The sequence below is a fragment of the Suricata suricatta genome, chromosome 17 (genome assembly GCF_006229205.1).
Source record: "Suricata suricatta isolate VVHF042 chromosome 17, meerkat_22Aug2017_6uvM2_HiC, whole genome shotgun sequence".
NCBI lineage: Eukaryota > Metazoa > Chordata > Mammalia > Carnivora > Herpestidae > Suricata > Suricata suricatta.
The window spans coordinates 36963245-36976505 of NC_043716.1; the positions used below are offsets into that span (position 1 = coordinate 36963245).

Here is a 13261-nt window from a genome sequence, read left to right on the forward strand (position 1 = left end):
CTCTTGAACAATGAGATTCAGAGAGTTTCTGGGTTGGTGTGTACACATCAAGATGATGGGAGGGTGGTATACCCATAGAGGACATGGAAGCTCTATGCCTGCCCCTCTCCAACTCCATAGTTTTCTCTATGCATCTCTTCCATTTGGCTGTTCCTGAGCTGAGTCTTTATAATAAACTAGAAATAGTACGTAAAATGTTCTCCTAAATTCTGTGAGTCATTCTAGCAACTTATCAAACCTAAAGTAGGTGGAAAAATCTTGCATTTGTAGCCAAGCTGGACAGAAGTGCAGGTAATGTGGAAACCTGGTAGTTCCAACTGGTATCTATAGTGAGGGGCAATCTTGTGGGACTGAACTCTTAGCGTGTGGGTTCTGTGGGACTGAGCCTTAGCCTGTGGGTTATATGCTCCAAGAGTTATTTCGATAATTGAATTTTTGGATGCCCAACTGGTGTCTGGAGAATTGGTTGTTGGTGTTGGGAAAAAGAAATCCCAGAATTGGTGTCAGGAGTGGGATTTGCTAGCACAGTCTAGGCTTATGGAAGCACGTGCTTTGAGAAGATAAAAGAAGAAAGAGCAAGGAATGAGGTACTTCAGATTCCTGGCCATGTGATCACCCATGTTATAGAGAAGCAACTATGTTGTGATCACTTACTAAAGGTAAAATTACCGAAAGTCTTCAGAAATGGATCCAACTCCTGGGGAGTTGATTCAGTGGATTCATAAGGAAATGTAGAATAACAGGGAAAAGGTGAAATTGGTTACTGTTATCTGAATTAACTAAAATGAAATGAGAATCTTGGCTCAAACCTTGATGCTAGACCAAGCTCAGACTTTGGTTGGTTTAAGCTTCAGATATTAGGCTAAAAGATTCCCCCAAAGGTAAAATTTTAAGTTAACAACAGAGCGTACCTCTAAGACCTTTGGTCACCAAAAAGAGAGTTCACACTGAGGGAGGGCAAAACTAAGAAACTACTGAAACTAGGGGGTATAGTATGAAGGCGTTGTCTCATTTTGTGAATCAGTATCATCAGCTTCTTGAAGAATTATTACTAAGATGGATAGTAAGAGTGATTAATTTAGAGCAAGTATATTTGGTTTTGAATTCTACAGAGAAGAAGCACACGTTTGAGTTGATACACAACCCACAGCTCCCTATGGAACAATCACAGATGGCTATACATGATCCAGGCATACAGAGGACTATCTGCCTGCATTTATAAATGCCGAGTGGAACACTGAAATGAAACAGCTGATATACTTTGTATGTAAGCCATATGGGATTGGTTTTATGATAAGAGACATATTTATTCACTGACTATGGCTGTTACCCTGGTCATGGTAAATGCTGTGGATTAAGAGGCTATTCTCAGTAAATTCATATTGGATATGGTATGGTGAAGCTGGTAAAGCCACTGGAGAAGATGAGAACAAAGATTTGAAGGAAGAAGTTTATTATACTCACAGGACTCATAGAGGGGGTACTGCCACATGCCATACAGGGTCACAGGGGAAAGCACCAGTGTAAGTCAGGGGGCAGAAAAAAGCAGTGAAGGAAATCCTAAGCTAGATTTTTTTAATAGTTTATTTTCAACTGGTTTCCATAATACACCCAGTGCTTCTCCCCCACAAGTGCCCCCAACCATGACCATCATCCCCTTCCCTCCCTCCCCCTCCCCCTTCAGTCCATGGTTCGTTTTCAGTATTCAATAGTCTTTCATGATTTGTGTCCCTCACTCTCCATAGGGAGAGGAAGGGGGTAAGCTAGCATTTTTATTAGAGTTTCTGAGAAAAGGCAAGGCAGGCAGAGTAAATAGTTTAGGATTGGCTGGTTTGAATAGTTCTGGAAGATTTGGGGACATAAAATGGTCTCTAGTTATCTGATATACTTGGTTGTAAGAAGATTTGGGGCATAGAAAATATTAGATTGGTGTATGAGAGGTAGGTGAGGAAATGGTTGGGAGGTACAGACTGTTTATTTGTATATGAAAAGCATGATCGTGGTTAACCCTTCTGCTATCTGTAAGAATTATGCTATCCCTGGGAAAAGCAGTCTTTCCTCAGGTCTGTAAGGACCCCAAATATTAAAGCATCCAAAATACAGAAAATAAGACAATACAGTTAATAAAACTAGTACTGTGATGAATGAATGCCAAAGAGACAAATACAGAATCTAAGAAAACACAGTTAGAATAGGGGGTCCCTTTTGCACAGGGACCCATGTAACCTTACTGCTGCAAAATCAAACAACAGTCCAAGAAACCTGAGTGAATCTGCTGCCTTAGCTTCCCCTCTTGGGTTTTACAGATGCTAATAAAAACATTAGGTTAACTAACTAGAAAATGAGAAAAAGCAGAAGGGAGAGTCAAGGGACGTGTTCCAACAAGGTGGAAAATTGTAAATGGTTATTAAGAAATAAGAAGAATAAAGGAAATATTGGTAAGGCTAAAACACAAAAGAAAAATAAAGGGGAGAGTCAAAGAACTCCTCTCAGTAGGGTGAAAATCTTAAGATTGTTATTGAGAAACAGGATAAAGGAAACATATTGATGGAGTTGAAACAAAGGTCTTAAGACAGCACTGTGCAAAGTTGGGTGGACCAAAGGGAATGCCTCCATTAAAGGGCCCCAAACAAGTCCACTCTATTCCCTTCAACATAGAGGAACTTACAAAGCCAGAAGGCAAAGATTACAAATAGAAATCTGATTTGAAATCAGCTAGGGCAATAGTCAGATAGATTAGTTTTTGTCATAACAAAAGGAATGGGCTCAACCTCTCATTAGGGACCTAAAATCTTCACCATGTGAAGGTGTAAAATGGTTAGGAGGTGGAGAAGAAAAGTTTTGGGGACTCCCTGACATGGGAGCCTTATTCACTGTGGCTTGTTATGTGAAGCCCTACAGGGGACTTCAATTTGACTGAGAGAATATAAAAATGTAAGGGTTGATAGGATTAAAGGGGAGGTTTGGTGGAAATTGGCATGTTTATTTTTTAGGTTTATTTATTTATTCTGAGAGAGAGCGAGCGAGCATTCAAGTGGGGGCAAGGGCAGAGAGAGAAGGGAGAGAGGGAGAGAGAGAGAAAGTCCCAAGCAGGCTCTGGCTATCAGCGCGGATCTCAGTACCAACCCATGTAAGGCTTTATCTCATAAACTGTGAGATCACGACCTGAGCCAAAATCAAGAATCAGATGCTTAACGACTGAGCCACCCAGGCACCCTGGAAATAGGCTGCATTTAAAGAAGTTGTGTGTCTCTCTTACCTGAAAGTATTATGAAAATGGATATTATGTCTGACTGGGGAACATATCCTTTACTTTACTTTATAAAACCAAAACCTGTTAATAAAGTCCTAGTGAAGGCTACAGTTAAGTATGGAAGGGTTGAAGGATTAAGGTGGAAAGTCTGGAGGAAAGCTGGCATGTTTGAAGCAGCTGCATCTCTTTTACATGAATGTATTATGGGCATGGACACTGTGTCTGACTAGGGAACTGTTTCCATAAAACAGAAGGCATGTAAATCTGTCCTATTAATTGGACATTCTAAATGGGAAGGGATAAGCTCGCCCAAGTCCACAGTGCAGAAGAGAAGCTGCAGCTCTGGTGGGGACAGATTCTGTGTGATGGGTCTATATGGAGCATAGACTGGACTTTACAGCAAAAGTCTGCAAGTGCTTCCCAGCAATGACTGTAGGATGATGAAATCAAGAATTCCATTTGAGAGGCAATTAGCAGAGGCAATTGAAACTGCTCCTATAAGGGAGGGGGGAGGGGGGAAGACAGGTAGTGGTGATGGTGGAGGGCGCTTGTGGGGAAGAGCACTGGGTGTTGTATGGAAAACAATTTGACAATAAAATATTATGGAAAAAAAAACCATCAAAAAAAAAAGAAAGAAACTGCCTCTATGACTGCAGGAAAAAACCATCTTAACATCTGGAATACCCATGATGTCTTAGGTGATGTCACAGAAATGCTCTAATGCTTCTGGAAGGGCAGTGCCCAGGACAGTTCCATAATAAAATGGAAATGGTTTAAACAGGATTATGCTACCTAAGGAATGCAAGCAGGAGGTACTGACAAGCAGAGAGCTTCTTTTCTCCTAGGACTAGCTTTGGAACTGTATGAGGCTGCCAGACTCTAGCATTACTTGGAAGTGCCCAATAAACAGCTATTGACTGACCAACAATGAATTGCTGGATAGCAATTCCAAGGTAAATGAATAATATCCTGTTTGGAAGACCACCATTCTGATTGAAGATGTAAAACAAATCAGATCAGTGGGATGAATTACATGCTATTTTCCTAGCAGTGACTGAAGAATTGAACAATGACAAAAACCTCTACATTTTGGTTTTTACCTGACTCAAGAGTGGTGGCCAGTGTCCAGGCCATATGGATAGACAGAAGAAAAATTGGTTATTAAAAAAAATTTTTTTTAACATTTATTTATTTTTGAGAGACAGAGAGAGACAGGTCATGAGCAGGGGAGGGGCAGAGAGAGAGCGACACACAGAATCAGAAGCCAGCTCCAGGCTCCGAGCTGTCAGCATAGAGCCTGATGCAGGGCTTGAACCCACAAACTGTGAGATCATGACCTGAGCCTAAGTCGGAGGCTCAGACAACTGAGCCACCCAGATGCCCCCTATTTATTTATATTTATAAGGAATATTTAATTAAGTAATCTCTACACCCAGGGTGGGGCTTGAACTCTGAGATCAAGAGTTGCATACTCTACTGACTAAGCCAGCCAGGTACCCTGAAAATTGGTCTTTTAAAGGGATGCCCATATAGGAAATCCTATGAGAATCTGAGATGTGCATTGAAGTAGGTAGGATATGTTGATGTCCATCAGAAGAATCCCCTACCAGGCTTAGAAGGTGATTGGAACCAAGTGGAATCACAGTGTACTTGAAGTGGCCACCCGGTGTCCATGAAAGGTGTAGATATTTGGGGACCACAGCAAGAGGGGTGAATTTGGACATACTCCTTTTGCACTCTTTGAGACTGAAAATGCCAATAATAACTGTTCTATTTCCCAAAATGAAGCTGCCTATGGCTATGGGGAAGATTCCTCGGAGGTAAGGCCCTATGCATAGCTGGCCAGTGGATTACACTGAATCAATGCCAGTAGCCCCAGGGGGGCTACAAATGCGTGTTGACAGAATAGACATTGACTCTGGACTGTGTGTTGCTTGCCTGGTGGTAGATGCTGATGGACAGGGTACTAAAAAACAAAACAAAACAAAAACCAACCAAACAAACAAAAAAGCCCTACAACCCAGATCAGAAGATACTACACCAATCTGGACCACCAAATCACATTTCTTCAGGACAAGAACATACTTTACAGCCCATAATGTCAAATAATGGGCAAAGAGATACTGTCCTCAGAAGAACAGTTTCATAAAGAATTGGAACAGGCAACTGAAACACTGGTTATTTGAAAACAAGGGTATGTGTAGGCATGAAGGGCTGGTTTACAGTCTTCAAGAATGTGTGCTCATACTTAGTGTGAGCAGGATTAAGGGAATGTCCCTGTTGATAGATTCCTGCTTTTCTGGTGGATCTGGGGAAGAGAGATCAGGGAGGATGCTAGTGTAACTATGCAATGTTTTCCATGGGGAGAAAATACTGGTATGACTATAATTCTTCCCAAGGGGAGAAGACACTGGTTTCATGACCATACTTTTTTTCTTCCCCGTATCACCTCAACTTTCTCTTCCCTACCTGATGCAGTAGTCACAGGACCAGGGCTCCAACAAATGCCAGAAACAAAGATGATTCCTATCCAAGAAACTGTAGCTACCGGTTTGTTGTTTGTTTGTTTAATTTTAACATTTATTTATTTTTGAGAGAGAGAGAGAGAGAGAGCACGAGCAGAGGAGGGGCAGAGAGAGAGGATAGACACAGAATCTGAAGCAGGCTCCAGCCTCTGAGCTGTCAGCACAGAGCCTGATGTGGGGCTTGAACTCATGAATTGCAAGATCATGACCTGAGCCAAAGTTGGACGCTTAACCAGCTGAGTCACCCACACAGCCCAAGTAGCTACAGTTTTAAACCTTTATGTCAGAATTCCTTATGGCCTGATAGGTAGGTTTTGTCTTCCCTCCATTTGGCAAAACTGAGGTAAATGGTGAATGCAGCTATACTGCTAGTGGCAAAAATAGCCTGCTAGTTTTGTACCTAAGTAACTCTACATTATATGAACAGGAGTGGATTGAGGAGGAGGCACTTGCTACATTAGTATTGTCATCTGCAATCTAGATCAGCAGTGCAGCTAAACCTCATGTTCCTTCCCAAAGTGGAAAAGTTCAGTTAGATAAAGAGAAGAAGGAATAGTAGCTAAGGGTAAAGAAATGAATCAATGGATTATGTAATGAAAGGAAATCCAGTATTATATTAAAATCTCAAGAAAGGCTCAGAACAAGAGACTAATAAAGATTGTCTGTCCATTCAATTATACCAGATGCTGAAAAGGTGAAGCCATATATTGCTGAGACCACTCCTGTTTTTGGAACCTGACAAAATCAAATGGAAGCCTGTAAACCTGAGTGACCTCACCCTGAGAGACATTTTCAAATGATATGATGATGGACTATAATAATTATTAATGACTGAATGGACTGTAGTAATGTGCCAGTATCTTGACTTTTATGATTCTTTTAAAAAATTTTTTAATGTTTTATTTATTTTTGAGAGAGACAGAGAGTGAGTGGGGAGGGGCAGGGAGAGAGGGAGACACAGAATCTGAAGCAGACTCTGCGTTCTGAGCTGTCAGCACAGAGCCCAGCATGGGGCTTGAACTCACAAACTGTGAGATCATGACCTGAGTCGAAATTGGATGCTTAACGGACTGAGCCACCAAGTTGTCCCTATGATCCTTGTGATATAAGAAATTTGTGGTCAAAGACCAGTGGGTAGCTATGGTAAAATACAAAGATAAATTTGGTTTTTGTCCCAGTTTCCTGGCCCAAGAGTCCCCCAAACCTTGGAATTTCCTCAGTGATAGGAGTATCTTTTGTTATTTATAATAATTTTTTTTCAATCATACCCAAGTTCATGCTAATGAGGTGATTTAGGGTAAAGCACTAGTCAGGATGGGTTGGTCATCAGAAAGACAAAGTGATGGGGAGACACTGGGTGGGTTCTGAATACTGACCTCTATAAAAACTCTTAAACATACTTTGCTTATGCATCTCTTCCATCTGGCTGTTCTTGAATTGTATCTTTCATAACAAACTAGTAATAGTAAAGTGCTTTCCTAAATTCTCTGAGTCACTGTAGCAACTTATCAAACTTGAGGGGAGTGGGGGTGGAAAGCCCTGCATTTGCAGCCAAGCTGGACAGAAGTGTAGGTAACGTGGAGACCCGGTAGTTTCATCTGGTGTCTAAAGTGAGGACAATCTTGTGGGACTGAGCCTTTAGCCTGTGGGTCCTCTGCTAATTCCAGGAGTTAGTATGAGAATTGAATTGAATTGTGGGACACCCAGTTATTGTCTGAAGAATTGGAGAATTGGTTGTTGATGTTGGGAAATACTCCACAATTCCTATAATGAGCATGTATTATTTTTACAATAGAAAAGAGTCAAACATTTAAAAAATGAAGTTAGTATAACTTGAACACTGAATAAGCACCTTAAATTCTCAAAGTTTGCTTATGTCCTTTAGCAAATTATTAAATATGAATATTTGTAAAATGAACAAAACTTAATTACGCTCAACTCAACCCACGATTACAAGTTTTCCTTGGAGAGTTCCTGATTTCTTCTACATATTTATCCTCAATCATTTTTAGTCTGTACACAATGGCTTACCTCCTATATCTTCATCTTCATTGGTTGGACCTTCCACATTGTCCACATTTTCTGTTTCATGAGGTTTCGTTAAATCATAGTCGTTCAAAATTACTGGACCCTCTAGGAGATAAAAAGAATTTTAACTACGTAGTCCAATTTTAAAGTTTTTTTTTAAAATAAACACGCATTAAGTAGACTCCCATTTCAGCACAATTTCTCAATGACAGACAGTAACCCTTTCATATATACACCAAGTGAAATATATGTAATAACTCTTGAGGTTTAGAAATGTACCCAGGGTGCACCTGAGCTGAAATGCATTCATGTTCTTTCCTGATAGAAATTCTCTCTTTTTTGGTATGTCACACAGTACTTAGTAGGATGCTATTGCTATTTATGACCAAGAAGTATTTATGTAGTGATGAAAAATACTGAGCTCAAAAATACTTGCATAATCTGATTTGGGAGGATGCTTTCCTAAGAGGAAACCCGTAAGCAACTGTATATCAAATCCTATTTTCCCTTTCTATTCACATTATAAATGTGATTCTGTGGAAAACATATTGGCTCTTGAGTTCCTTTACTTCTTTGAGCATTTACTAAATGCTGACAAGCCTAGAGATATGAATAGGTAATGATTCCTGTCCTCAAGGAGCTTATAATTGGCAGATATAGATAAGACTATATCATAACTATAATGCAAGACTCATACAAGAGATAATACAAGTCTATGATGTAGACTCAGACAAGAGAGTAAGGGAAATACAAAGTATTACCAGAGTTCATAAGTGAAAGAGAGCAGACATAATAAAAGCATGCCTAAATAAACAACAAACTTGTTAAAAATCAAGTTTAACAGAAATATACTTTTGTACAGTAAATACTGATAATATTAGACATTAGAAAAAAAGGAACAATGTAACTGGTATTATTTCATGTACAAGAACAGTATCTTAAAAAGATGTTAACAAAAGAAATAAACTAAAAACATTCACTTTCTATCAAACTCCTTTTTTAAAATGTTTATTATTTTGAGAGAAAGAGAGAGAGACAGAGCATGAGCGGGGTAGAGGCAAAGAGAGAGGGAGACACAGAATCCAAAGCAGGCTCCAGACTCTGAGCCATCAGCACAGAACCCAACATGGGGCTTGAACCCACAAACTGTGAGATCACAACCTGAGCCAAAGTCGGACGTTTAACTAAGCTGAGCTACCCAGGTGCTCCTCTATCAAACTCCTTTCTAATGTTTAATAAAATATTTACTGGGTACCTACTACATACAACAAATAGTCAAAGACATTGAATCCTGTGGCATTTATGCTAGGTGAAGTAGGAGAAGTGATAGAAACTCTGCAGTGGTATTTCTTCCACCTGCATCCGTGACTCAACAGATGGAGCAGGACTTGTGCTGGAATACAGGAGTAAAACAGAAACATATTTCATAAAATCCATGACTAAGAGATGCTGAAAATATGGTTATCATGGACTCATGTTTTGATTTATAAACGCATTAAGTTCCTAACTTCTGCCTCTTGTAACGTATTCTGAACACAAAGTCACTGTTCTAAATAGTTCACTTTTCTTAAGCTTAAAATGACTAACATAAAGTGCACACCTGAACAACTAACATGAGGTCCAGGTTCAATTAAAATATAAGGTTATAACTGGTAATAACAAAAGGTACTCCAGTAATTACTGTTGTAATATAGCACAAATTATGATCCAAACAAAGTGACTTAATCAACCTACATAGAAGTTATTTTTTTGGAAATAGATTATTTTTAAATGTCTCTTGTTTATTCCGGAGCAGGAGTCAGCAAACTATGGCCTGAGAGTCACAAGCTATGGCTTGTTTTTATATGGGTCCACGAAGTAGGAATGGTTTTTACATTTTTAAAACGTTGTAAAAAACAAAGAGGAATATGTGACATAGATTTTATATTGCCCACAAAGTCTAAAATATTTACTATCTTGTCATTCAAAAAAACAGTTTGTTTACCACTATCTAGAGTGAAAAGCACAAGCTGATGAAACATAAGCTACTACAATGGTCAATAAAAACTGTCTTTATTTAAACTAGTCAGTTAAAAATAATTAAAGGAAAAAAACCAAACAGTGATCAACATTAGGTTTGGCTCTATGCTGCCAAATAATTTATATAATCTAAATGGATGAGTTATTTTTGTATCAGAAAGAGAAAAATACATTTTTTTCCAACACATTTCTACAGCATTTTTACTATAATCAGAATATTCACCTCTCTTTGGTAATTTCAGTAAAGGTATATTTCTAGAAAGGAAAGACCTGACGTTACCTGTGGGCACAGACTGTTCCTGAGTGCCTTTCAGTTCCACATTTGGTTTTATATCTGAAAAGAAAAAGATTACAATTATTAGTTACTTAATTTTTTTTCAGATTTGAGCATTCTAAATTTAATAAGGATATCATTTTGGAAGCGTTAGCAGATTTCCTCTTCAGAGCAGAACTGCTCTTTCCCTCTACCCTCCCTAAAACGTACCTCAAGGAGAAGAAAAAGAAATTATTTACATAGCAATTGCATTTTAAAGAAAGTAAGAGGAAAAAAATTAGAACTTTATACTTAACATTTCTAGTACTTTTCTTTTTTTTCTGAAGACTTGAGGTTCCATCTGGTATTACCTTTCTTCAGTCAAAAGAGCTTCCCTTAGCATTTCTAGTAATGCAACTATGTAAGTGTCAATTTTTCTTAGTTTTCATTTATTTGGAAATATCTTTATTTTGCCTTCAATTTTAAAGGACATTTTTACTTGATACAGAATTCTGGGTTGATAGTTTTCTTCCAGCACTTTAAAGATGGCATTCTGATGCCTTCTAGGCTCTATTGTTTCTGAGGAGAAGTCAGTGATATTTGTATTATTGTTTTCCTATATACAATTATTCTTTTTCTCTGAATGCTTTCAAGGTTTTCTCTACTTTTGGTTTTTCACAGTTTGACTATCATACCGAGGTATGATTTTATTTGAATTTATCCCACTTGGGATCACTGAGCTTCTGTAAAATTATGTTTTTCACTAATGTTCAGCTATTATTTCTTCAAATAGTTTTTCTTTGCCATCCTCTTGCTCGTTTCCTTCTAGGACTTCAATTGTATACATGTTAGACTGTTTAATATTTTCCCACATTCCCTGAGGCTCTGTTCTCCCCCAAGCCCCAATGGTTTATTTTCTCTGTTATTCAGATTTGATACTTTCAAGTGTACTTACTTCTGTCATTGTGATTTATTGTTAAGCCTGTCCAATGAGTTTTCTATTTCAGATATTATAATTTTTAGTTCTAAGATTTCCATTTCATTCTTTTATCAGTTTCTCTGCCAAGATTTCCTATTTGCTAATTCATTACAAGCATATTTCTTTTACATCTTTGATCATAATTAGCATAGCTATTTAAGATTCTTGCCTTCCAGTTCCAATATCTATGTCATCTTGGAGTCAGTTACCATTGATTTCCTTTTATCTTGAGTATGGGTTACATTTTCCTGCTTCTTCATATGACTTAATTTTGGATTGTACCCTGGACATTATGAATGATATGCTACAGAATTTCTGGATTCTGTTATGTTCCTCCAAAGAGTATAGGAGGTTTTGTTGTTGTTGTTGTTCTTTATTTTACTTTTTAAAGCATGTAGTTAACTTACATAGGTTCAAACTTGAATTTTGTGAGCAGCACTGAGGGCAACCAAATATACCAGCATGCCCGGGATTGAGGGTTTTTCCAGAACTGAGAACTTTCACCAATTTCAGAGAAATTGGTACAAATTGATCTTGGAGAGGCATAAGTTTCTGTTCAATATTTTAGCCTCAGATGGGCTGCTCAGAGCATGACCCATATATGTGTGGTTCAAGAATCTACTAGAGATCTGGATTAGCCAGAGAATTTATAGATTAAAAATCAAGCTCTCTCTGCCTTTTTCATACCAGGATTTCCCTCCTTAACTCCCAGCCGCTGTGGCTGCTATGACTTTTTAAGTCAGTCTAACGATGGATTATCTACCCAAGTTTTGGCCACCCCCAGGCTAAAATTGGTGCCTAGTCAATTTAAAACAAAGTTTCATAAAACAGTTAAAACAAAGAATCATAAAATCAGGTCGGTTTGGTCATTTTCCAATGCCTTTAGGTAATAGTTTTTTTTCATTTTTTATTCAGAATCTACCATTGTTATCTGTCGGAAGCATGGTTCAATAGGAGGTATTCCTCCATTGCTAGAAAATCTTCATTGTGCCTTATTTTAATAATGTTCATATACACAAAACTGTTCAGGATAGTACTAATTTCTAAATATTCTATACTATTATCTAGTCATATTTTAGTTTTTGTTTGGAAAAATAGTTACTCTCCTTACATTCTATTCTAATTTTAAACTTTTTACATATTATTCATTAGATGATAGTGCCAAAGCATAAAGTCAGGGAATATACACATATATTAAAAGTAAGCAAAGGGGCAGCCTAGTATGGGGTGTCAAAACCCAAGATGGGGAAGAGGAATGTCCATGTAAGGAATGGAAGCAGCCCAGGGCAGGCTGTGTGAAGAGTATGACTATATAGGTGGGAAGTCTAAATCAGGTAAGGAGGGATTCTACATGGCAGACAACATGGAAGTCAGACCATGAGTAGGCTAAAGAGGGCATGCAGGCAGAAGAATTCCCTGACTTGGAGTGCTGGAGTCCAAGAGGGATACAGAGGGAATCCAAGATAAGGGATACCCTAGCGTGAATCAGAGCCTGAGCATAATGAATAGGACATTTATGCATAGAGGTGGTCTGGTATGGTTCTCAGAGCCTAAGTGAGGTGTGCAAGGCACCTACATGGGAACAATGGGGAGAGCTTCTATGCACAGGAGTGCTCTAGTGCAAAGTTCAGAACTTGAGAGGGGTGAAGAGGGGATCCACTTATTGGGGACAGTCTTACGTGCAGGTGTCAGAGCCTGAGCAGTTGAAAAGAGTGTCCAATATCACAGTGGCTATGGTACATGATATAAGAACCCAAATGAGGCAAGGAAAGCATCTGTGCTGAGGAAGGGATGGTAGTGGTAATGGATGATTGGTTATATAAAGGAGGATTGATCAAATAAGTGACTATAATAAGGTAATAAGAGCCAGGTTTTTCTCTGTCAGAAAAGGGTGTTACAAATATGGAAACCTGTGGTACTGTATTGGAAATGAAGGTACTGGTGTGAATGCATGGGCTCTACTTTATACACATAAATATAAAATATAGATGTATATGAGAGAATCTCAAGCAGGCTCCATACTGTCAGTGTGCAGAGCCTGATGTGGGGCTCAATCTCATGAACTGTGAGATCATGACCTGAGCCAAAACCAAGAGTTGAATGCTCAACTGACTGAGCCACCCAGGCGATCTCAGATATTAATCTCTAAATATCATTCTCCGTTTAATGGAATGAAGCTCCTCAGAGAAATGGCTGATTGTAGG

General features: G+C 38.7%; 1 protein-coding gene across 1 annotated transcript in view; it reads right to left on the minus strand.

The window, feature by feature from the left end:
• IKZF3 (IKAROS family zinc finger 3) overlaps positions 1 to 13261 on the minus strand; it is an 88735-nt gene that overhangs the window by 55027 nt on the left and 20447 nt on the right. The window contains exons 2-3 of the mRNA XM_029927546.1: positions 10106 to 10159; positions 7810 to 7911 (exon numbers count right to left, since the gene is read on the minus strand). Coding sequence (XP_029783406.1) covers positions 7810 to 7911; positions 10106 to 10159 — 156 coding nt within the window. The remainder of the gene's footprint in view (positions 1 to 7809; positions 7912 to 10105; positions 10160 to 13261) is intronic.